Below are 26,650 nucleotides of genomic sequence, written 5' to 3' on the forward strand. Positions count from 1 at the left end.
TGGGACATTCTGGAGTAATTGTATTTGTGCATATCAGTTCAATATAGTGCAGTATGAAGGACATCTGTTTCAGTACAGTAATGGTTGCATTATTTAGCTGGTAAATACGATATAGATTTGTTTGTTTAACAGCTTTTAATGTATTCCGCTTAGCCTTTAGAGGGACAAATCTATGTTGATGCTTACAGAGTTGCGGTAGTAAAACATGCACATTTCCCTCCAGGCAACATATGCGTATATGAAAGGTGCCTACCTTAGCATGCTGACCAGGGAGGAATGCCAACCATTCAGGGAGAGCGAGGTAGCGCTATTCAGGTAGGTCACTGCAACAAAGACAATGCTATTTCTCTGTAAACAAATGAACAACAGACTTTCAGCATGCTTATAGAGAAGGGCGCTCAACAAATTTTTATTTATTTATTTATTTACCTTTATTTAACCAGGTAGGCAAGTTGAGAACAAGTTCTCATTTACAATTGCGACCTGGCCAAGATAAAGCAAAGCAGTTCGACAGATAAAACGACACAGAGTTACACATGGAGTAAAAACAAACATACAGTCAATAATGCAGTATAAACAAGTCTATATACAATGTGAGCAAATGAGGTGAGAAGGGAGGTAAAGGCAAAAAAGGCCATGATGGCAAAGTAAATACAATATAGCAAGTAAAATACTGGAATGGTAGTTTTGCAATGGAAGAATGTGCAAAGTAGAAATAAAAAAATAATGGGGTGCAAAGGAGCAAAATAAATAAATAAATTAAAATTAAATACAGTTGGGAAAGAGGTAGTTGTTTGGGCTAAATTATAGGTGGGCTATGTACAGGTGCAGTAATCTGTGAGCTGCTCTGACAGTTGGTGCTTAAAGCTAGTGAGGGAGATAAGTGTTTCCAGTTTCAGAGATTTTTGTAGTTCGTTCCAGTCATTGGCAGCAGAGAACTGGAAGGAGAGGCGGCCAAAGAAAGAATTGGTTTTGGGGGTGACTAGAGAGATATACCTGCTGGAGCGTGTGCTACAGGTGGGAGATGCTATGGTGACCAGCGAGCTGAGATAAGGGGGGACTTTACCTAGCAGGGTCTTGTAGATGACATGGAGCCAGTGGGTTTGGCGACGAGTATGAAGCGAGGGCCAGCCAACAAGAGCGTACAGGTCGCAATGGTGGGTAGTATATGGGGCTTTGGTGATAAAACGGATTGCACTGTGATAGACTGCATCCAATTTGTTGAGTAGGGTATTGGAGGCTATTTCGTAAATGACATCGCCAAAGTAGAGGATTGGTAGGATGGTCAGTTTTACAAGGGTATGTTTGGCAGCATGAGTGAAGGATGCTTTGTTGCGAAATAGGAAGCCAATTCTAGATTTAACTTTGGATTGGAGATGTTTGATATGGGTCTGGAAGGAGAGTTTACAGTCTAACCAGACACCTAAGTATTTGTAGTTGTCCACGTATTCTAAGTCAGAGCCGTCCAGAGTAGTGATGTTGGACAGGCGGGTAGGTGCAGGTAGCGATCGGTTGAAGAGCATGCATTTAGTTTTACTTGTATTTAAGAGCAATTGGAGGCCACGGAAGGAGAGTTGTATGGCATTGAAGCTTGCCTGGAGGGTTGTTAACACAGTGTCCAAAGAAGGGCCGGAAGTATACAGAATGGTGTCGTCTGCGTAGAGGTGGATCAGGGACTCACCAGCAGCAAGACCTCATTGATGTATACAGAGAAGAGAGTCGGTCCAAGAATTGAACCCTGTGGCACCCCCATAGAGACTGCCAGAGGTCCGGACAGCAGACCCTCCGATTTGACACACTGAACTCTATCAGAGAAGTAGTTGGTGAACCAGGCGAGGCAATCATTTGAGAAACCAAGGCTGTCGAGTCTGCCGATGAGGATATGGTGATTGACAGAGTCGAAAGCCTTGGCCAGATCAATGAATACGGCTGCACAGTAATGTTTCTTATCGATGGCGGTTAAGATATCGTTTAGGACCTTGAGCGTGGCTGAGGTGCACCCATGACCAGCTCTGAAACCGGATTGCATAGCAGAGAAGGTATGGTGAGATTCGAAATGGTCGGTAATCTGTTGGTTGACTTGGCTTTCGAAGACCTTAGAAAGGCACGGTAGGATAGATATAGGTCTGTAGCAGTTTGGGTCAAGAGTGTCCCCCCCTTTGAAGAGGGGGATGACCGCAGCTGCTTTCCAATCTTTGGGAATCTCAGACGACACGAAAGAGAGGTTGAACAGGCTAGTGATAGGGGTGGCAACAATTTCGGCAGATAATTTTAGAAAGAACGGGTCCAGATTGTCTAGCCCGGCTGATTTGTAGGGGTCCAGATTTTGCAGCTCTTTCAGAACATCAGCTGAATGGATTTGGGAGAAGGAGAAATGGGGAAGGCTTGGGCGAGTTGCTGTTGGGGGTGCAGTGCTGTTGTCCGGGGTAGGAGTAGCCAGGTGGAAAGCATGGCCAGCCGTAGAAAAATGCTTATTGAAATTCTCAATTATGGTGGATTTATCAGTGGTGACAGTGTTTCCTATCTTCAGTGCAGTGGGCAGCTGGGAGGAGGTGTTCTTATTCTCCATGGACTTTACAGTGTCCCAGAACTTTTTTGAGTTAGTGTTGCAGGAAGCAAATTTCTGCTTGAAAAAGCTAGCCTTGGCTTTTCTAACTGCCTGTGTATAATGATTTCTAGCTTCCCTGAACAGCTGCATATCACGGGGGCTGTTCGATGCTAATGCAGAACGCCATAGGATGTTTTTGTGTTGGTTAAGGGCAGTCAGGTCTGGGGAGAACCAAGGGCTATATCTGTTCCTGGTTCTAAATTTCTTAAATGGGGCATGTTTATTTAAGATGGTTAGGAAGGCATTTAAAAAAAATATCCAGGCATCCTCTACTGACGGGATGAGATCAATATCCTTCCAGGATACCCCGGCCAGGTCGATTAGAAAGGCCTGCTCGCAGAAGTGTTTCAGGGAGCGTTTTACAGTGATGAGTGGAGGTCGTTTGACCGCTGACCCATTACGGATGCAGGCAATGAGGCAGTGATCGCTGAGATCTTGGTTGAAGACAGCAGTGGTGTATTTAGAGGGGAAGTTGGTTAGGATGATATCTATGAGGGTGCCCGTGTTTAAGGTTTTGGGGAGGTACCTGGTAGGTTCATTGATTATTTGTGTGAGATTGAGGGCATCAAGTTTAGATTGTAGGATGGCTGGGGTGTTAAGCATGTTCCAGTTTAGGTCGCCTAGCAGCACGAACTCTGAAGATAGATGGGGGGCAATCAGTTCACATATGGTGTCCAGAGCACAGCTGGGGGCAGAGGGTGGTCTATAGCAGGCGGCAACGGTGAGAGACTTGTTTTTAGAGAGGTGGATTTTTAAAAGTAGAAGTTCAAATTGTTTGGGTACAGACCTGGATAGTAGGACAGAACTCTGCAGGCTATCTTTGCAGTAGATTGCAACACCGCCCCCTTTGGCAGTTCTATCTTGTCTGAAAATGTTGTAGTTTGGAATTAAAATGTCTGAGTTTTTGGTGGTCTTCCTAAGCCAGGATTCAGACACAGCTAGAACATCCGGGTTGGCAGAGTGTGCTAAAGCAGTGAATAGAACAAACTTAGGGAGGAGGCTTCTAATGTTAACATGCATGAAACCAAGGCTATTACGGTTACAGAAGTCGTCAAAAGAGAGAGCCTGGGGAATAGGAGTGGAGCTAGGCACTGCAGGGCCTGGATTCACCTCTACATCGCCAGAGGAACATAGGAGGAGTAGAATAAGGGTACGGCTAAAAGCTATGAGAATTGGTCGTCTAGAACGTCTGGAACATAGAGTAAAAGGAGGTTTCTGGGGGCGATAAAATAGCATCAAGGTATAATGTACAGACAAATGTATGGTAGGATGTGAATACAGTGGAGGTAAACCTAGGTATTGAGTGATGAAGAGAGAGATATTGTCTCTAGAAACATCGTTGAAACCAGGAGATGTCATTGCATGTGTGGGTGGTGGAACTAATAGGTTGGATAAGGTATAGTGAGCAGGACTAGAGGCTCTACAGTGAAATAAGCCAATAAACACTAACCAGAACAGAAATGGACAAGACATATTGACATTAAGGAGAGGCATGCTTAGTCGAGTGATCAAAAGGGTCCGGTGAGTGGAGAGGTTGGTTGGTGATTTAGACAGCTAGCCAGGGCATCGGTAGCAAGCTAGCATAGGATGGAGGTCTGTTGTTAGCCACCTCCTGCGCTCCGTCAGTAGATTAGTGGGGTTCCGTGTGGTAGAGGGGATCAATCCAAATCACACAACAACAACAAAAATAAAAACAATAGATATAGTTATAGAGGCCCAAGAAGAAAACATAATAATAATAATAAAAAATTAAAAAAATAATAAATAAAAAAAATGTCCGATTGCCTATTCAGATAGCAGCCGGTAAGACAGCTAACGGTTAGCAGGCCGCAGATGGGCGTTCAGGTAACGTCGCGACGGAGGAGCCAGCCGAATAACTCCTTCGGGTAGATAACGTCGGCAGTCCAGTTGTGAAGGCCCGGTGGGGCTCCGCGAAGGCAGCAAAACGGGTCCGGATAGGCGACTGCAGCCCAGGTGCGATTGATGGAACTCAGGAGTGATTGATGACTGATGATTGGTTGAAAGAAATTGATAATAAGAAGATTGTGGGAGCTGTACTGTTAGATTTCAGAGCAGTCTGATATTATTGACCATAACCTTTTGTTGAAAAAGGTTATGGCTTTTCAATCTCTGCCAAATCGTAGATTCAGAGCTATCTACTATAACTCAAAGGGTTTTCTTTAATGGGAGCTTATCTAATGTCAAATATGTAAAGTTTGGTGTGCTGCAGGGCAGCTTTCTAGGCCCTCTACTCTTCTATTTTTACCAATGTAGAAGGCATTCGGAAAGTATTCAGACCCCTTGACTTTTTCCACATTTTGTTATGTTACAGCCTTATTCTACAATTGATACCCTATGATAACAAAGCAAAAACAGGTTTTAATAAATGTTCACAAAAAAACCAGATACCTTATTTACATAAGTACTCAGACCCTTTGCTATGACACTCAAAATTGAGCTCAGGTAAATCCTGTTTCCATTGATTATCCTTGAGATGTTTCTACAACTTCATTGGAGTCCAGCTGTAGTAAATTCAATTGATTGGACATGATTTGGAAAGGCACACACCTGTCTATATAAGGTCCCACAGTTGACAGTGCATGTCAGAGCAAAAACCAAGCCTTTGGGTTCGAAGGAATTGTGTGCTGAGCTCCGAGACAGGATTGTGTCCAGGCAAAGAATCAATCAATCAGATTTATTTATAAAGCCCTTCTTACATCAGCTGATGTCACAAAGTACTGTACAGAAACCCTGCCTAAAACCCCCAAACAAGCAATGCAGGTGTAGAAGCGCGGTGGCTAGGAAAAACTCCCTTGAAAGGCCAGAACCTAGGAACGAAACCTAGAGAGGAACCAGGCTATGAGGGGTGGCCAGTCCTCTTATGGCTGTGCCGGGTGGAGATTATAACAGAACATGGCCAAGATGTTCAAGTGTTCATAGATTACCAACAGGGTCAAATAATAATAATCACAGTGGTTGTCAAGGGTGCTACAGGTCAGTACCTGAGGAGTAAATGTCAGTTGGCTTTTCATAGCCAATCATTCAGAGTATCTCTACCACTCCTGCTGTATCTAGAGAGTTGAAAACAGCATGTCTGGGACAGGTAGCACGTCCGGTGAACAGGTCAGGGTTCTATAGCCGCAGGCAGAACAATTGAAACTGGAGCAGCAGCATGGCCAGGTGGACTGGGGCCAGCAAGGAGTCATCGGGCCAGGTAGTCCTGAGGCATGGTCTTAGGCCTAAAGTCCTCTGAGAGAAAGAAAGAGAGAGAAAGAGAGTGAGTGAGAATTAGAGAGAGCATACGTAAATTCACACAGGACACCGGATAAGACAGGAGAAATACTCCAGATATAACAGACTGACCGTAGCCCCCCGACACATAAACTACTGCAGCAGAAATGGGGAAGAGTACCAAAACAGTTCTGCAGCATTGAAGGTCCCTAAGAACACAGTGGCCTCCATCATTCTGAAATGGAAGAAGTTTGTAACCACCAAGACTCTTCCTGGAGCTGGCCACCCGACCAAACTGTGCAATCGGGGGAGAGGGGCCTTGGTCAGAGAGGTCACCAAGAATCTGATGGTCACTCTGACAAAGCTCCAGAGTTCCTCTGTGGAGATGGGATAACCTTCCAGAAGGACAACCATCTCTGCAGCACTCCACCAATCAGGCCTTTATGGTAGAATGACCAGATGGAAGCCATTCCTCAGTAAAAGGCACATGACAGCCCTCTTGAAGTTTGCCAAAAGACACTGAGAAACCCAGATTATCTGGTCTGATGAAACCAAGATTGAATTCTTTGGCCTGAATGCCAAGCGTCACGTCTGGAGGAAACCTGGCACCATCCCTATGATGTATCATGGTGTTGGCAGCATCATGCTCTTGGGGATGTTTTTCAGTGGCAGAGACTGGGAGACTAGTCAGGATCGAGGCAAAGATGAACAGAGCAATGTACAGAGATCCTTCATGAAAACCTGTTCCAGAGCACTCAAATGTCGTAAATGGTTGGTTATCTGCATGATCCCAGCCTTCACTATGAATCATCCAAACATCAATTGTCTTAATCATTTATTTTCTAACTAACTAAATAATCACAGACATAAACAAACAAACAATAGATATGGTTACAAGGAAATGATAGGGGAGGTTCCCTAGTGGGCTAAGCCAATATGACGGCTTGGTGGACAAAGGGAAGTGGGTGTGGACTGAGAAGGGCGCGAAAGACAAAAGAGTCACTACACAGTTGATAATTATATGAATTGAAATGCTAATCCTCTGCACCTTTGAAGGCTCACTCATTCAGGAATAATTTAAATCAATATATATATATTTACGCTCAGTGTGTCGTCGTGATCTCTGTTGGAAAGTTAATCTGCTCGTCTCTCCATCTGCTTCCAAGAAGTATTTAAAAAATATATATTTTACCCCTTTTTTCTCCCCAATTTCGTGGTATCCAATTGGTATTAGTTACAGTCTTGTCTCATCGCTGCAACTCCCGTACGGACTAGGGAGAGGCGAAGGTCGAGAGCCATGCGTCCTCCGAAACACAACCCAACCAAGCCGCACTGCTTCTTGACACAATGCACATCCAACCTGGAAGCCAGCCGCACCAATGTGTCGGAGGAAACACCATACACCTAGCGACCTGGTAAGCGTGCACTGTGCCTGGATCGCCACAATAGTCGCTAGTGAGCGATGAGACAAGGATAGCCCTGCCGGCCAAACCCTCCCTAACCCGGACGACGCTGGGCCAATTGTGTGCTGCCCATAGGCCTCCCGGTCGCGGCCGGCTGCGACAAAGCCTGGGCTCGAACCCAGAATCTCTGGTGGCACAGTTTGCACTGCGATGCAGTGCCTTAGACCACTGCACCTTCCAATAAGTTTTTCGTGGTTAGAATGGATACTTCAGAGTCCCATTCAGAAATGTTCTTATAGATAGATGTTTCGGCGGTTGTCGGTCCTCACATCTCAGGTTAACATAATTTCTAGCTGCAGACTAGTAATTAGTATCTAAGATTTGCTCTTATTGTCGGGATCGATAGTCTCAGTGTTTCAACAACCATTGCAACCTTAGCTTATACTAAGGTTTTTGTGGTCTCTACTCAACCTTCGCTCCCTCAGCTGACCGAGGTATGCATGGTCTGAAGTGGGTTTCTTCAGGTGGGGGTTTTATGCGTAACAGTAGAAAAGGGCTGTCCTATGAGCCAGAACATGTCTGTGCTGACGGGGGCGGGCCAATGACTTAAACTTTGACGGAAATAAAATTCTCTCACATTAACGGTTCAACATCACATTACATAATTTCACAAATAGTTTCGTCTTTACTCATTTATTTTATACAATAATTAGACACACACCTCATAACGGAGGCTCCTGTATAAACAGAGTTATTGTCATGTGGCTGTATTGTCTTTCATGAGGTCACAACATGAAACAAAACGAGCCGGGTCGTAGCTGGCTACTCCACCGACCATTTACACATTCTCCAAAACATGGATATTGCTCAGTTCTGAAGTTCTGTGATGTAGAAGAAGTTCCTTTGTTCTACTGTGAAACCCTCTCTCTATACTGCCTGGCCATGAGGAGAGAGTCTCCTCCAGGAATTTACAACCTAAGATAACAGAACCTGGGTGTAGGAGGGAGAGTGAGAGAGGGGGGGGGTGGTACTCGCTATACCCAAAGAGGGCCACGTCATGACAAATTTAATACATTTTAAAATTTATTTTATTGATTTAATTCACCTTTATTTAACCAAGTAGCCTAGTTGAGAACAAGTTCTCATTTACAACTGCGACCTGGTCAAGATAAAGCAAAGCAGTTCGACACTTACAACAACACAGAGTTACACACAGAATAAACAAACATAGAGTCAATAATACAGTAGAAAAAGTCTATATACAGTGTGAGCAAATGAGGTAAGATAAGGGAGGTAAGGCAATAAATAGGCCATGGTGGCAAAGTAATTACAATATACCAATTAAACACTGGAGTGATAGATGAATAAGGATGTAACGTTAAAAAAAAGTCAAGGGTTCTGAATACTTTCCGACACAGCACTGACACACACACTTACCCCACCAGACATGCCACCAGAGGTCTTTTCACAGTCCCTAGGTCCAGAGCAAATTCAAGGAAACGTACAGTGTTATACATTGCCATGAGTGCATGGAACTCCCTTCCATCTTATATAGCGTAAGTGAACAGCAAAAAAATTAAAATAGAAAATAAATAAATAAAGCAACACCTCATGGCACAACAGCTCTCACCCATGTGACCTACTTGTTGTGTGTATGTACTGACATGTATGTGTAACTGATAGATGCGCACACACACACACACACTACATGTTAATGTTTTTAAATGTATGTAAATTGTAAAAAATGTCTGTAATGTCTTCTTCGTTATGTGTCGGACCCCAGTAAGACTAGCTGTCGCCATTGGCTTCGGTTAATGGGGATCCTAATAAATAAAAACAAAAAGAAGTCATTCTAACCAAATTAATCTATATATTATATTTATCTGTTGTCTATCCATTCCAGGCAGGTACATGGGCTTAAGCAGAAAATTGCTGGAAAGTCTTTGCCAACTGAGAAGTTTGCCATCCGAAAAGCCCGTCGCTACCTGACTGAGAACCCAGTTACACTACCTGCACCTCCTCTGGTCAGTACAAGTCTCCGAAACCCGACCCTAGGTGACTTTTTTGGCATCGAAGAACTGAGTCGCTGCCTACGTCACTACCTTATTCGCTTAAATAAAATTGAAAATGTAGCTAGCAAGGTTATTTTTAATGAGTGCATTTCTGAAGTGGGAAGTGCATCGACTACCTTCACTAAAACCACTGGAACGGTTTTGCCTGCAAACTTTGGTTTAAAATCGCAATGTTCTGGCATGTCTGCCTTGTGATTTGTTGAGAGAGTTGTCTGTCTGAAGAGGACCCACCACGGAACAAATTTCTTTCCATTATCGAAGTTGCCAAAAGAGTCCGTCATTGCCTCCCGGGTGGCGCAGTGGTCTTGGGCTGTGCCACCAGAGACTCTGGGTTCGCACCCAGGCTCTGTAGCAGCCGGGCGTGACCAGGAGGTCCATGGGGCGACGCACAATTGGCCTAGCGTCGTCCGGGTTAGGGAGGGTTTGGCCGGTAGGGATAACCTTGTCTCATCGCGCACTAGCGACTCATGTGGCGGGCCGGGCGCAGTGCGCGCCTACCAGGTCGCCAGGTGCATGGTGTTTCCTCCGACACATTGGTGCGGCTGGCTTCCGGGTTGGATGCTCGCTGTGTTAAGAAGCTTGGTTGGGTTGTGTTTCGGAGGACTAATGGCTTTCGACCTTAGCCTCTCCCGAGCCCATACAGGAGTTGTAGCGATGAGACAAAATAGTAACTACTAACAATTGGATACCACGAAATTGGGGAGAAAAGGGGGTCAAATAAAATAACATTTTAAAAATTAAGTCCGTCATTGAAACCAGACCCTAGTTACTGTTGGCTAGGGTCTGGTTTTCAAGACTAGATTAGTACTGCGTGGTCTGACCGCATGTTCACTATTACAGTGTAACTGTGACACCCTGTGGCCTTGTCTGTCCTCTGCAGGAGATGATGTATATCTGGAACGGCTACACAGTCATCGGGAAACACAAAGACCTGACAGAGGGCATGCTGAAAACACTGGACGAGGCACAGGCGAAACTCGAAAGTAGCCCAAGTAAGTAACACAAACTCATGTCCCCCTTAGAGACTTGATATTTCCTCTACACAGTCTATTGTGAGAGAGTGATGGGCCTGAGTGTCTTATGTTGTGTTCCTCAGGGACCGAGTTCTCCATAGACGACCAGTGTCTGCTGAGCCTACTTAGAGGTCTCTGTCTGAAGCACCTGGGACACCAGGAGGAGGCTGAGCACTACTTCACCCTTGTCCTCTGCAAGTGAGCTCAAAACACACCAATATTGAGCACATACTCAAATTTTCACAACATGACAGTAGAAGAGACCTACTCGATTACTATTCCTTACAAGTTTAGCAAATACTTCCTTTCTTGTTTAAATCCTGATCTCTGCTGTATTTTTACTCTTGTCAGTGAAACACAGATCAAGTTTGATCACTACTTGGTTCCCAATGCACTGCTGGAGCACGGGCTGCTATGTCTGGAACAAGGGAGGAAGGAGGAGGGAATCAAACTACTGGAGACAGCCAAGTGAGTGTCTTGGTTCTTACACAACATTATTATCTCTACCCATCCCATTACAGTAGTTCATTGGAATTCTTAAACATGACTTGTTTACAATAATTATATTAGAACAGATAGTTAAATCATCTGGTCAAGCTGTTTCATTGATCTGCTCTTTCCCCAATATTTAAAGGCAAAGTTACAAAAACTACTCCATGGAATCGCGGACACATTTCAGAATCCAGGCTGCTTTGCACAAGGCCAAGGCCACAGGCGAGAATGGAATTCACACCATGCCCTCCAGCCCGTAGCTGGAGGGCATGGCAGGCCCAAAGTCCATCCATCCCAAAGTGCACAGCCCAATGCAGCAGGGATGAGGCAGAGTACCAAACCACCCACTACCAGCAACAAGTGCTTTACTTGCCAGCCATCAAGCTTTCAAAAAGATACACAACACTACACTATTACACTAAACAGTCAAAAGCATACAGCACTAGTATTTACTCAGACAAAGAAAATCTACGCAATATATAGAAAATACCTCACTAATAGATGGAAATTTACAGGGTCTCATCTGTCATTGCAAAAACCTATTCGTTACCAATGCCTGAATATTCTCCCTCTAGTATAAATACATACATTCACTGACAAACATGTATTTCACACCTGTCACAAGGGTTTTTGCAACATACAGTATTCGAGTGGTTAACGGTATTCTCCTTCCTGGGTTTTACCCTCTGCTCGGAGCTAATGACTAAAATCACTGTGTCCAATCTTGGACAAGGTCTGTCTTGGGTTGACAATGTTCTATGGCAGATAACCTCCTTCCCTAATGCTTTTATCTCTGTGATTATTCTACTGGATTTATTCTTATTTCTTCATTTTCACCCTCCTTTCCCCACTCTGAACAGCTCAATGGAAGTTTTGGCACATTGGATCAACTGAAACACTTTCTGTGAAGGCATGCATGACCAGTCCAACTGAATGTTTGCGAAAATAGTGCCCACTGACTGCACAAAGTTAAGTCATCCAACCGTGCAAAGTCACATTGCAGGAATACACGTGTGATGGTTAAGGGGTTATTTTGTCTGTATTTATTTATTAACTGTAATGGCGCCTTTTACTAAATTGTCTCGTTTTAAGTGGACAGAATGTGTCTTTTAGAAAGGCAGACTCCTTCCTTGTTATCTTAATGTGGACACAATCCAGCAGTACTTGAGCTCAAACAAACAGTTCCATCTGTAGTAAGTGAAGCGTTGACAACCACTAGAGCCTTCCGTTATATATAAATATACACCTCCAACATCAACCTATACAAGAATGACTTGTAGGAAACTATTATATATTAAATAGTTCCTTTCCTGTGTAATAAATGAGCTAATAGACTGTGTATGACCAATGTTATTTGTAATTAGATTTTTTTTTCTCCTTTTTCATGTTCTATGATTATTGAAACTTTATGTACAACAAGATGAGTATCCAACCCCAAGCACTAGAATGGTGTCTCAAGTTTAAATGTAATCAGAGCTGATTTATTCATACTTAGAATATGGTTTTGGGTGAAAGCAATTGACCAGTCATTCATTTAGACTTTTCTAACGGGCGGAGGAAATGTAGACATTGATTTATTTTAAATATAGAGATGATTGTAGTTTGGGATGTTCAAATTATTATGTTAGACATTACTTGTTTTGTTCCATGGTTTTCTTTGAATTAACTGATATTAGTACAAACAATCTTATTAGCACTGTGATGTTGAGGTCAGCATATTATATGGGAACTGGCTACGAAACAGATTTACATTCCTGGGCCTGTACATACTGAATGTTTGTTTTTTCATTTAAGATTAAATGATAAGTAACTGAAATTGAGTCTGGTTATATTTTTTACTCTTGTATGAGCCATTTGCTTTTGGATGAACTGCACTCTGAACACCAAGCTGCTGTCTGGTTTTCAAATTGGTATTGTTTGTGTACTTATTTCATATAACATTATAAAGTGACTAGGAACAGTCAAAACTGCCATATTAGGCAGCCAGGAACCAACTACGACGTGCTGTAAGGCACATTCAACTAAACTGTATCCCCTCCTTCAATAAAACACAGAAATTACTAATATATTGCACATTTAACATAGTAGGTATAGGCATTTTATACCACAGTAACTGCTACTGAAATAACGTTTCCTTGTGATTACGCACTACTACTAGTGTACATGCAGACGCAGTTATGTAGAAAACTGCCAACGAACAACTATCTATCTTTACTTAGCTACATACTTGCTTGTTACATTGTAATTCATGTTAAATATGACCAAATATAATGATGTATCATGTTTTTAACAACGGTCTGATTGGTGAGATGGTGGAGAGCTTCCTTAATACAGATGGCAGTTGATTGGTCCGTGCATCAAGGGGCGGTGTTTCATGTTGCTACGTTCGTTACCTTCCCCGCGTTTGACGGGGCTGGAAAGTCCCTTTCAAATGGTCTTCAGTCTGAAGATGAGAATCCGTTTTTAGAGCATTAATAACTATTAGGTGTTTAGCATTATTACGTTCAACCTGCACACAGGCGTTGTGAGAGTTCTAGCTAGCAAACAACCGCTAAATCACTTCAGTTTGAGGGTGTACATTGGCTAGGTGGCCAGCCAGGCTCTTTGTGTAGGGATGTTTTGTTTTTGTTGAACATCACAGCTCTCGTAGCTTGTTAGATCATTTGCAATGTGTTGAAGCCCATAATATTGATAGCATACGGTGCGAATTTTGACTGAAAGGTTAGAAAAAGTAGCCTGTGGACGTTGCAAAGCGACAAAGATATAAGGAGTTTGACGTCGAGGAGATGGGGAATTGTCTAAAATCTCCAACCTCGGATGATATTTCCTTGCTTCATGAATCACTATCGGATAGAGCTAGTTATGGTGATGGGGCAGATCCAGATCAGGAACCACCGCCACCATACCAGGTAGGTCATTAGCTAATAGCTACTGGTTAGCTTGCTGGCCAGCTATACAGTATTTAAATAAATTCAAGGTTTGACATGCGAAGGAACATTACAATTTGGTGCTGCCTTTATGTGGCGCTGGCAGCTGGCTAACCGAAGTAAAAAAAAACACAGCACTCAAGCTTGCCAGCCAGTTATGATTTTCAGATGTTCATGTAAACAGTAATAACCAGCTGACTCTGGGAGATATGGCAGGTATACATACACACACAGCCTTACATTGTTTATCAATGCTGCACACGACCATCAACTAGCTGTCCTTTTACATTATCATCTTGTTCTATTTCTACAAGGATTTAGGGGTGTAATGACAAGTTTACTATTGCTGCAGTCTTTAGTTTTATCAGACCATCATGTCTTCCTTCATTACATATCATCATCTCAGAACACTGACCCAAGGGACTCATGAGATGCAAATGATCTAGCAATGCATTTTATGAGAACAGCCATGTAGTCACACACTACAGCAAAAAGAGCCTGGAGATGCTCATCATACTCCTGGAATGAAGTGTATGGTCTGAAGTGTTGAGGGATTGATGAGGCAAAAGCTGGCTGTTTTTTTAAGCTCAAGCTAGAATCCAAAAATATACTTGAAATAGGCCTAGACCAAAGACTACAGAAGCACCCACCTTTGCTTTTAGCTCAACAAAGAAAGATAACTTCAAAAGTAGAATGATCTTCAGAACCTGTAAACTCCCTGATACAGGCAATGGCAAAAGCCTACATTGGAGAACACAGATTGAACTCTAATGCTGATGAGAAAACAGCAGTCTTTGTGCTCCCTAATTTCTTTTGGACCAGGTTGTTGCAGGTCATTGTCATTATAATAATCCAAATATGGATTCCTTTTCTGTAAGTCGGTCATGTTACGAAAGACTTTAGCCAGGAAGGAAAGAGTGTCACCAGGTTAATTCCCTATCTCAAATGTGAAGATAAGCATGTTATACACAGATCTTGATAGCTGGAGTCCCCCTGCCGGAACCCTTCCAGTAAAGGTCTCCAATGGCCATGGCTGGCCATGGCTGACATGGGTGTCAGCTTCCACAACTCCCAGAGCTTTGGCCGAGTAGGTAGTCTTTCACCATAGTCTCCGGGTCTCATGTGACACCAGAATTATCCATTAATTAGTTTGAGCCTACTTACCAGAGTAGTACAAGACTGTAAGACGTGTTCAAGAGAACACGAAGTCTGATCATACACATAGCTTGCATGATGACGCATACCTAACTCATTTTGAAAAGTAATTTTCCTTATAACTTATCTGTTTAGATTTTCTACTAATCTACATTTAGAATATGTCTTTGTTCTTAAAAAATTGACATTACAAACAATTTACCAACCGGTAGAACTGAAGTTGACTGCATATGTCAACATTATAAGGGAGTACAGAACAGAATAAGTCATTTTTATTTTACCAAAATGCAAAGACCTATAATACCCATGAGGCCATTTAAAAGCCAAGGGAAAACAGCCTCTCTTAAGTGGCATCTGTCCAGATTATACCCCGTAATACAAAGAAAACAAACCAATTTTACTCTCATTTGCACAGAAATGCAGATTCACACACCCCGGATACTGTGTTTTTCTGCTGAAAACCACTCGTCTATCATTTTCTCAGAATTTCAGCGTTTACTTGAGTCCCTTGGGTCCAGGATCAGGAATTAATAAGAAGGGCTGGAATTCAACAGTCTGGAGCTGATTTTCCAGTAACAGACTGGATGGCAGGACGCATTGTGCAATATCCTGGTTAAACAGCTGAGGCTCTTGTTGGATTTTTCAACACTAACTGTCTTGTTTGAACCATAGCTTGAGCAAAGGAAGGCCAGATATCTACTTTAGGACCCACATCATTTCCAATTTAGACATTTACCTTGGGCACTCGCCAAGCATTTTCGATTGCACTTTCTTCTTTTAAACAGAGACCTGCCAATGCTTGGTATGTTTGGAGAGCCTTGGAGCTGCACTTCTCTTGCCCATTTTCATTAAACAGCTGCACAGTTGCACTAAGTTTTGATGGAAAAGGTCTATAATCATCAAACCTTCAGAGTAGAAAACTGGTAACATTTACAAATTAACCTAGGCTATGGTTAGACAAAAATGTAGCATATAATAAGCAAGTAATGTAAGAAATCACTTGATATTAGACTAGGATTTTTGTTGTTGTTGTGGGAATAAATACCATTTGATTCCTTTACAGTTCTCAGCCCAGCAGTAAGGCTGTAAACACCAATAATGTTGAATTTCTTTTTTTCTTTTCTGGTAAATAATTTCTTAATAAACAAGACTGACACATCCTCCTTGATTACCAGCTCAAAGGAGATGTTTATTGGGGGATTGTGTTACTGTCATCACCCTCCACTGCGTGGTGATCTGAGGAAGAAGGCTCCCCTATTATTTACTGTGTTACTCTGCAGTCTGTTGTGAGAGGTAAGGGTGTACAGAGCTAGTGGTAATTTGGATAGCAGCTGGCGAGAGTGCTGACTGACTGGGCCAGAAGAGATAACTGCCCGTCTGTGTGAGTGAAGGGGGGCAGGGTGTGCTATATATATATATATATATTTATATTTTATTTTTATTTATTTATTTAACTAGGCAAGCCAGTTAAGAACAAATTCTTATTTACAATGACGGTGTACCAAAAGACAAAAGGCCTCCTTTGGGGACGGGAGTCTGGGATTTAAAAAATAAATAAATACAATATAAATATAGGACAAAACACACATCACAACAAGAGAGACACAACACTACATAAAGAGAGACCTAAGACAACAACATAACAGCAAAACATGACAACACAGCATGGTAGCAACACAACATGACAACAACATGGTAGCAACACAACATGACAACAACATGGTAGCAACACAACATTGGGCAAAGTCAACAGCCCAAATGTCAAGAAGGTAAAGACAACAATACATCATACAAAGCAGCCACAACTGTCAGTAAGAGTGTCCATGGTTGAGTGTTTGAATGAAGAGATTGAGATAAAACTGTCCAGTTTGAGTGTTTGTTGCAGCTCGTTCCAGTCGCTAGCTGCAGCGAACTGAAAAGAGGAGCGACCCAGGGATGTGTGTGCTTTGGAGACCTTTAACAGAATGTGACTGGCAGAACGGGTGTTGTATGTGGAGAATGAGGACTGCAGTAGATATCTCAGATAGAGGGGAATGAGGCCTAAGAGGATTTTATAAATGAGCATCAACCAGTGGGTCTTGCAACGAGTATACAGAGATTAACAGTTTACAGAAGAGTATATATAGAGTGCAGTGATATGTCCTATAAGGAGCATTGGTGGCAAATATGATGGCCGAGTGGTAAAGAATATCTAGGTCCCACCACTGTAGCTACTGTCATCAAGTTTCCTGACATGACTAATCCGAGGTCTATTTACCTCCTCACCCAATGATAGAGCAGATGCCTTCTTTTATTGATCATATTCAGTCTAGCTCAAAGGCCATTATCCTATTTTATTGATCATATTCAGTCCAGCACAATGGCAATTATCCTGTTGTCAGTGTGTTTTATGGTTTGACCTCATTGGATTGAAAACCTTGCAGACATTGAAAAGGCTGCCTTCCTGTCACAGCCAGGGCTGGAGGGGAGAGCATGATCTAAGACTTACCAGCAGCGTGTGCTGGCCTGGACTGAGAACTAACACTAAATCTCCCCTCAGAGGTGTCATGAGGCCTGGAGGAAAGAATTGGAGGCAAAAGGAGGAGAGAACCTGTATCACAGTCACTGCTCTGGTGAATGGAAGTCTGGTCAACGTTTTGCTTTGAGCCAGCAAGCTCAGTTCGGGCTGTGAAGAGGGAACGTTTTTGCTTTGGAGGGGCGGTCTAATGAACTGTCAGACCTACTGCTGGCGGGAGAGAAAGGTGAGCTAGTGAAGGCAGAGGTCAAGAAAGCAATGAAAACAATGCTTCGATTGGAATAGATGCTGACTTCACAATGTTTAAGACACTCACATTCACACCGCTGTACCAATAGTGAAAGGAAAATATGGGGATCATTTAAAATAATAATTCCTCACCAGTGAATTCCTCAGATGTGACCGACCGTTTTTGTGTGGAGCTGCTCTGGTACCTGGTTCACCTGCAGATCCTTGGTCTCCCACTCCCACAGTGAACCAGCTGTCTCTGCTCACTTGCCTGGCTGTGCTTCCATAGAAATGCTTGAGGATAGGAGATGCAAAAAGAGATCAGTATTAGTGTACTCTTGTTTCCCTGTTGTACTGCACCGTCTTGCACAGTGTGTCCTGTCTAACATTGTTGATTTGCAATAAAGTATCTTATTGTGTATAATGATACATGTTTATCCCAGGCTCTGGCAACTGGGACTGGTTTTCTTCTAGTGGAAATCACATTTTATGGTATGCTTCAAGAGAAACGACTCTCCTCAAATGATCCAGTACAAAGACAAAATATACTTATTTTTATTTTATTTTATTTCACCTTTATTTAACCAGGTAGGCTAGTTGAGAACAAGTTCTCATTTGCAACTGTGACCTGGCCAAGATAAAGCGTAGCAATTCAACACATTCAACAACACAGAGTTACACAAGGAATAAACAAAACATACAGTCAATAATACAGTAGAACAAAAGAAAACAAAAAGTCTATATACAGTAAGTGCAAATGAGGTATGTTAAGGAAATAAATAGGCCATGGTGGCGAAGTAATTACAATATAGCAATTAAACACTGGAATGGTAGATCGGCAGAAGATGAATGTGCAGGTAGAGATATTGGGGTGCAAAGGAGCAAAATAAATAAATAAATACCAGTATGGGGATGAGGTAGGTAGATAGATGGGCTTTTCACAGATAGGCTAAGTACAGGTGCAGTGATCTGTAAAATGCTCTGACAGCTGGTGTTTAAAGCTAGTGAGGGAGATGTGAGTCTCCAGCTTCAGAGATTTTTGCAATTTGTTCCAGTCATGGGCAGCAGAGAACTGGAAGGAAAGACGACCAAAGGAGGAATTGGCTTTGGGGGTGACCAGTGAGATATACCTGTTGGAGCGCGTGCTACGAGTGGGTGCTGCTATGGTGACCAGTGAGCTGAGATAAGGCGGGGCTTTACCTAGCAGAGACTTATAGATAACTTGTAGCCAGTGGGTTTGGCGACAAGTATGAAGCGCGGGCCAACCAACGAGAGCGTACAGGTCGCAATGGTGGGTAGTGTATGGGGCTTTGGTGACAAAACGGATGGCACTGTGATAGACTGCATCCAGTTTGTTGAGTAGAGTGTTGGAGGCAATTTTATAGATGACATCACCGAAGTCGAAGATCGGTAGGATGGTCAGTTTTACGAGGGTATGTTTGGCAGCATGAGTGAAGGATGCTTTGTTGCGATATAGGAAGCCGATTCTAGATTTAATTTTGGATTGGAGATGCTTAATGTGAGTCTGGAAGAAGAGTTTACAGTCTAACCAGACACCCAGGTATTTGTAGTTGTCCACGTATTCTAAGTCAGAGCCGTCCAGAGTAGTGATGCTGGACGGGCGAGCAGGTGCGGGTAGCTATCGATTGAAAAGCATACATTTAGTTTTACTTGCGTTTAAGAGCAGTTGGAGGCCACGGAAGGAGAGTTGTATGGCATTGAAGCTTGTCTGGAGGTTAGTTAAAACAGTGTCCAAGGAGGGGCCAGAAGTATACAGAATGGTGTCGTCTGCATAGAGGTGGATCAGAGAATCACCAGCAGCAAGAGCAACATCATTGATGTATACAGAAAAGAGAGTCGGCCCGAGAATTGAACCCTGTGGCACACCCATAGAGACTGTCAGAGGTCCAGACAACAGGCCCTCCGATTTGACACACTGAACTCTATCAGAGAAGTAGTTGGTAAACCAGGCGAGGCAATCATTTGAGAAACCAAGGCTGTCGAGTCTGCCAATAAGAATGTTGTGATTGACAGAGTCGAAAGCCTTGGCCAGGTCGATGAATACGGCTGCACAGTAATGTCTCTTATCGATGGCGGTTATGATGTTGTTTAGAACCTTGAGCGTGGCTGAGGTGCACCCATGACCAGCTCTGAAACCAGATTGCATAGCGGAGAAGGTATGGTGGGTTTCGAAATGTTCAGTAATCTGTTTGTAAACTTGGCTTTCGAAGACCTTAGAAAGAATAGGTAGGATAGATATAGGTTTGTAGCAGTTTGGGTCTAGAGTGTCACCCCCTTTGAAGAGGGGGATGACCGCGGCAGCTTTCCAATCTTTGGGAATTTCAGACGATACGAAAGAGAGGTTGAACAGGCTAGATATAGGGGTTATAGGTTATCATGCCTGTATTGTACATTCTTCAAATGTGAACACAATGAAGGACATGTTCCTTCGAAAAGACGTGAGTAAGACTGACTGTAATCTGGAGGCATTACAACATTGTGGCGTTCCCAAATTATATATTTAAATGTTACGTCAGAACTAACTGACAAAGGACAAACAAACAGGCCTTTGTCAGCCAGGCCAGCCTTGACCAACATGGGGCCAGTCGGTCAGCCAGTAGAGTGTGTTTACTGTTCCTGTTTGAGAGATCCCCAGGTCTCCTTACTGTACTGCTGTATGTAGAACAACTCTGCACTGGTTCAGCCTGTTACTACTCTGACTGTTTCAGGCTCTGATTGGCTGTTAGATATACACTTGTTTGTTTAACCTTCCCCATTGAGATAACCAACTGTTTCCCCCTTCATACCTCTAGCTCCCGTAAGTGCTAGTGACTGAGGCGACATGTTGGGGGGCTTGAGTGGGGGTAACTTGGAGGGGGGCATATGTAAACAAATGTTTCAGTGGCAACATTTGTTCATATTTGGTTTATGATGTGGCGTTTAGCTGTACTGATAGAATAATGGGTCATTTCTACCTTAAAAAGCACAAGAAAGAGGACCCACCATCTCAGATTGTTCTGAAATTGTTAATGTAGTTAGAAACAGGTTAGATTAGCATTCCTGCAACATTATTTTGTTGAAATATCATTTGAACTCTGAGAAATTAAGCTAATTGATTGCAATTTGGGTATTTTAAAATGATAGGATTCATATAATATTCAATAAATATAGTACATGACATCCAATTTGGACCCAGAAAAATTTGAACAATAACAAAGACGCCAATCCCAAATCGACAACGATTGTATAGTTTCCGTTTCAGTATGTATGACAAGTAGTATGGAGCTGCGGCTCAGAGTATTATTTCTTCATCCTATGAAACGTATTCTCAGTGAATTTGGTGATTGGGTTTTTTTCCCCCTGTTCAGCGAAATTAGTTGTTGAATGTTTATGTCCCATCCTACATCCTGCTATTACCAGGTTCTGACCACTAGATGCTGTTTCTGCTATTAGATTATTTTATTTTAAGTCTCTCCCCCACCAAATGTTAAAGTGATATTTTTCATCCAAATTACAAAATTACATTGGTTTCCTTACCCTGTAAGCAATCTATCGATAAAAAAAAATCAAGACAGCTGTGATTGAACGAGGCGTTTCGGTACAAATTTTTAAAATGCTGACAGATCATTTGTTCGTTCAACATGGTGGGATCTTTTTGTGTCGGTAAAATTAATTATGCGAGAAATAGCAGTGGAAAAGCCTTTATGCGCATATATTGATATAATATCCATCATATCAATGTCAATTTGGAGTCACATGATATTGTGTGAGGTCCTCCCTCTGCGAATCGGGAAACCATACAGTTTATTAGGCTACAGAGAAAATACAGTGCCTTGCAAAAGTATTCATCCCTCTTGGCATTTTTCCCCAAAAATTTGCATTACAACCTGTAATTTTAAATGTATTTTTATTTGGATTTCATGTAATGGACATACACAAAATAGTCCAAATTGGTGAAGTGACATTTTTTTAATTATACAAAAAAAAACAGAAAATGGTTGCGTACATATGTATTCACCCCCTTTGCTATGAAGCCCCTAAATAAGATCTGGTGCAACCAATTACCTTCAGAAGTCACATAATTTATTAGATTGCACACAGGTGGACTTTATTTAATTTCACATGATCTCAGTATATATATGCACCTGTTCTGAAAGGCCCCAGAGTCTGCAACACCACTAAGCAAGGGGCACCACCAAGCAAGCGGCACCATGAAGACCAAGAAGCTCTCCAAACAGGTCAGGGACAAAGTTGTGGAGAAGTACAGATCAGGTTTGGGTTATAAAAAAATATCTGAAACTTTGAACATCCCACAGAGCACCATTTAAATCCATTATTAAAAAATGGAAAGAATATGGCACCACAACAAACCTGCCAAGAGAGGGCCGCCCACCGAAACTCAGCCCAGGCAAGGAGGGCATTAATCAGAGCGGCAACAAAGAGACCAAAGATACCCCTGAAGGAGCTGCAAAGCTCCACAGCGGCGATTGGAGTAGCTGTTCATTGGACCACTTTAAGCTGTGCACTCCACAGAGCTGGGCTTTACGGAAGAGTGTCCAGAAAAAAGCCATTGCTTAAAGAAAAAAATAAGCAAACACGCTTGGTGTTCGCCAAACGTCATGTGGGAGACACCCCAAACATATGGAAGAAGGTACTCTGGTCAGATGAGACTAAAATTGAGCTTTCTGGCCATCAAGGAAAACGCTATGTCTGGAGCAAACCCAACACCTTTCATCACCCCAAGAACACTATCCCCACAGCATGGTGGTGGCAGCATCATGCTGTGGGGATGTTTTTCATCGGCAGGGACTGGGAATCTGGTCAGAATTGAAGGACTGATGGATGGCGTTAAATACAGAGAAATTCTAGAGGGAAACCTGTTTCAGTCTTCCAGAGATTTGAGACAATCCAATTGAGAATATGTGGTATGACTTAAAGATTGCTGTACACCAGGAGAACCTATCCAACTTGAAGGAGCTGGAGTAGTTTTGCCTTGAAGAATGGGCAAAAATCCCAGTGGCTAGATGTGCCAAGCTTATAGAGACATACCCCAAGAGACTTGCAGCTGTAATTGCCGCAAAAGGTGGCTCTACAAAGTATTGACTTTGGCCGGGTGAATAAATATGCACACTCAAAGTTTTCTGTTATTTTGACTTATTTATAAAAAATATTTAGCATCTTTAAAGTGGTAGGCATTGTTGTGTAAATCAAATGAAACAAACCCCCCAAAAATCTATTTTAATTCCAGGTTGTAAGGCAACAAAATAGGAAAAATGCCATGGGGGGTGAATACTTTCGTAAGGCCACTGTAACTTATGATGAACTTTACAGGGTGGTGAAAGTCCACAGTGATCTTGATGCTCCTTTCCAATAAATATCTAGGGTATTATTCTAGTGACATGATTGATGCTTGACTGCATTTTGACAAGTAAAAATGTTTTGGCTCTTATCCATAATAATCTCATCATGTAGACTAGCCTACCCAAACTGTATCTGCGAGCTGTTTCTTAGACCACTCGTGGCAAGACCAGTAAGCACATTTGCTATTTAATGGTAGATAGAGTTGAAAATGCGATGGAAACACATTGAACTTTAGATTTTTATCCTGTACATAAAAACTTAAGCAAAAAAAAAGTGCATTTTGTTTGCACTACGTCATCACGGTGATTTTTATCCACAAGTCCATTTGGTGGAAACACACCACTGGTGGGAAAATGTGCATATTTTCTTCGTGTTTTTATTTATTTATTAAAAAATATATATATTTTCATTAAAATATGTTGCAAATTGGATGGATACCTAACTAGTGAATGTTTTGGGATCCAACTCGGATGTTATATGCTGTATGAATACAATGTTACATATGGTGCAATCAATTAGCTTAATTTCTCAGTTCAAATTACATTTCAACAAAATAATGTTGCAGGAATGCTCATCTGTTTTTAACTACAGAAACGATTTCAGAACAATCTGAGATGGTGGATGTCATGGCTTGCTGAAATGACATGGAACAACCCTGATGTGATATGACTAATCTGACAGTTACAGGCTTTCCTGTGAGAAAATGTAACACAACATCCATTGATGTTCAGGTTTTTCTCCCCTGTTGTGTCATTATACACTACAAGGGTGTACACTATAGTGTTTGCAGGTTAAACGAATGACTTGGTTGCTCTGAGGAGCGCCAGACTGACGGCTAAGATTTCACAGCGAGGGCTACAGTTTCTTCTGTTGTTTTCAAAGGGAATAATGCAAAGTCATGCTGCCTATTGTAGAAGGCCTTGTTTTGTTTATTCCTCAGGAAACCACTGAAGATTTTAGTTGTGAAAGCAGCATCTAACTCTTTGCATCACTGATGACATTGCTGTTTGAAAACAGGCTGAAGAGAAATCTCTGTCATCAGACATTCTCTTTCACTGCTTCCCATATCAACCGAGACTTGGACGTGCCTGTAGTCTCCACACAGACGCAGGCTAGTGGCCACAGGGACACAGCCACTCCCTCAGTGGCTTCCTTCAGGGAAGTGTGTGTGTGTGTGTGTGTGTGTGTGTGTGTGTGTGTGTGTGTGTGTGTGTGTGTGTGTGTGTGTGTGTGTGTGTGTGTGTGTGTGTGTGTGTGTGTGTGTGTGTGTGTGTGTTGCTGTGCATCTCCAGGGCTGTGCTTCAGTGCCCTCAGATGGGGCTCAGCAGTTCAGGCAGCCAGCAGAGCCTTCCATTGTTTGTCCCCTGAAGGAAGCCACTGAGGTAGTGGCAGTTGCTGCTTGCCTGTGTCTGTCTGGAGATTACAGGGCCTGGAACTCCTACTGCAGGCTGAGAGGGCGCATCTGTATGCCTGTTTGTCTGAGTTGAAGGGTGGGGGAGTGGATGGTAGAAGAGGAACAGACCCACGCCCTCTCTCTGTCTCGCTCGCTCTCTCTCGGTCTCGCACATCGTTACAACAGTATTGTAAGATGTGCAAATGGTTAAAATAAATAAACATAAATATGGGTTGTATTTACAATGGTGTTTGTTCTTCACTGGTTGCACTTTTCTTGTGGAAACAGGTCAAAATCTTGCTGCTGTGATGTTACACTGGTATTTCACCCAGTAGATATGGGAGTTTCTCTCTCGCTCTCTCTGTCTTTCTCTCTCTTTCTCGCTCTCTCTGTCTCGCTCGCTCTGTCTCGCTCTCTCTGTCTCGCTCTCTCTGTCTCGCTCTCTCTGTCTCGCTCTCTCTGTCTCGCTCTCTCTGTCTCTTTCGTGCTCTCTCTCTCGCTCTCTCTCTCTCTTGCTCTCTCGCTCTCTCTCTCTCTTGCTCTCTGTCTCGCTCGCTCTCTCTCTCTTGCTCTCTGTCTCTCTCTCGCTCTGTCTCGCTCTGTCTCGCTCTCTCTCTCTCTCGCTCTGTCTCGCTCTCTCTCTTGCTCTCTGTCTCTCTCTCGCTCTGTCTCGCTCTCTCTCTCTCTCGCTCTCTGTCTCTCTCTCGCTCGGTCTCGCTCTCTCTCTCTCTTGCTCTCTGTCTCTCTCGCTCTCTCTCTCTCTCTTGCTCTCTGTCTCTCTCGCTCTGTATCGCTCTCTCTCGCTCTGTCTCGCCCTCTCTCTCTCTCTCTTGCTCTCTGTCTCTCTCACTCGCTCTCTCTGTATCTCTGTATCTCCAGTGAGTCTGTGGGGGAAGGCTGGCAGCCAGTATTGTCTGCTTGTCTGCTGAGTCTCTGGCTGCCCAGGGCTTGGCAGTGCACATAGGGCTGCTCTGTGACTCTGCTCTAGCTTTCGCTCTCCCTCTCTCTCTCTCGCTCTCTCTGTCTTTCTCTCTCTTTCTCGCTCTCTCTGTCTCGCTCGCTCTGTCTTTCTCTCTCTTTCTCGCTCTCTCTGTCTCGCTCGCTCTGTCTCGCTCTCTCTGTCTCGCTCTCTCTGTCTCGCTCTCTCTGTCTCTTTCGTGCTCTCTCTCTCTCTTGCTCTCTGTCTCTCTCTCGCTCTCTCGCTCTCTCTCTCTCTTGCTCTCTGTCTCTCTCGCTCGCTCTCTCTCTCTTGCTCTCTGTCTCTCTCTCGCTCTGTCTCGCTCTGTCTCGCTCTCTCTCTCTCTCTCGCTCTCTCTCTCGCTCTGTCTCGCTCTCTCTCTTGCTCTCTGTCTCTCTCTCGCTCTGTCTCGCTCTCTCTCTCTCTCGCTCTCTGTCTCTCTCTCGCTCTGTCTCTCTCTCGCTCTGTCTCGCTCTCTCTCTCTCTTGCTCTCTGTCTCTCTCGCTCTCTCTCTCTCTCTTGCTCTCTGTCTCTCTCGCTCTGTCTCGCTCTCTCTCTCTCTCGCTCTCTGTCTCTCTCTCGCTCTGTCTCGCTCTCTCTCTCTCTCTCTTGCTCTCTGTCTCTCTCGCTCTCTCTCTCTCTCTTGCTCTCTGTCTCTCTCGCTCTGTCTCGCTCTGTCTCGCTCTGTCTCGCTCTCTCTCTCTCTCGCTCTCTGTCTCTCTGTCTCGCTCTCTCTCTCTCTTGCTCTCTGTCTCTCTCGCTCTCTCTCTCTCTCTTGCTCTCTGTCTCTCTCGCTCTGTCTCGCTCTCGCTCTGTCTCGCCCTCTCTCTCTCTCTTGCTCTCTGTCTCTCTCACTCGCTCTCTCTGTATCTCTGTATCTCCAGTGAGTCTGTGGGGGAAGGCTGGCAGCCAGTATTGTCTGCTTGTCTGCAGAGTCTCTGGCTGCCCAGGGCTTGGCAGTGCACATAGGGCTGCTCTGTGACTCTGCTCTAGCTTTCGCTCTCCCTCTCTCTATGGGCTCCCTGTCTGTCTATCTGCTCCCTTCTTCACATGTGTTATCCTTAGAGTTACCAGTGTTCAGCCTATATTCATTTAGCAGCGGAGGGCTGCTTAAAAATTCAGGATGGTAAAACGTTTTCTGTGTAAACAAATGACTAAAACCAGATATAATGTATGCAGAAAGGATAATGTATCTATGTAATTATAGTCTTTGAGAACTAACAATCACCAAATAAAAATAAAAATAACCAAAATAAAGGGACACAAGATATACAAGATACTTTGATGAAGAGAA

At 43.3% G+C, this 26,650-nt stretch overlaps 2 protein-coding genes across 6 annotated transcripts in view; both read left to right on the forward strand.

Moving 5' to 3' along the window:
- ttc39a (tetratricopeptide repeat domain 39A) overlaps window positions 1-12,639 on the forward strand; it is a 45,931-nt gene extending 33,292 nt beyond the window's left edge. For 4 of the 5 annotated variants that reach the window (XM_020499129.2, XM_031786000.1, XM_031785997.1 and 1 more), the window contains 6 exons: window positions 224-315; window positions 9,146-9,266; window positions 10,195-10,306; window positions 10,411-10,525; window positions 10,679-10,795; window positions 10,962-12,635. In XM_020499129.2, coding sequence (XP_020354718.2) covers window positions 224-315; window positions 9,146-9,266; window positions 10,195-10,306; window positions 10,411-10,525; window positions 10,679-10,795; window positions 10,962-11,079 — 675 coding nt within the window. In that variant the 3' untranslated portion in view covers window positions 11,080-12,635. Of the gene's footprint in view, window positions 1-223; window positions 316-9,145; window positions 9,267-10,194; window positions 10,307-10,410; window positions 10,526-10,678; window positions 10,796-10,961 lie in introns of all 5 variants that reach the window. The other variant, XM_031785998.1, reaches the window with a different exon arrangement.
- Window positions 12,640-13,200: 561 nt separating this feature from the next.
- rnf11b (ring finger protein 11b) overlaps window positions 13,201-26,650 on the forward strand; it is a 32,633-nt gene continuing 19,183 nt past the window's right edge. Inside the window, exon 1 of the mRNA XM_020499128.2 lies at window positions 13,201-13,728. Coding sequence (XP_020354717.1) covers window positions 13,606-13,728 — 123 coding nt within the window. The 5' untranslated portion in view covers window positions 13,201-13,605. The remainder of the gene's footprint in view (window positions 13,729-26,650) is intronic.

Source organism: Oncorhynchus kisutch, linkage group LG13 (genome assembly GCF_002021735.2).
Source record: "Oncorhynchus kisutch isolate 150728-3 linkage group LG13, Okis_V2, whole genome shotgun sequence".
Taxonomy (NCBI): domain Eukaryota; kingdom Metazoa; phylum Chordata; class Actinopteri; order Salmoniformes; family Salmonidae; genus Oncorhynchus; species Oncorhynchus kisutch.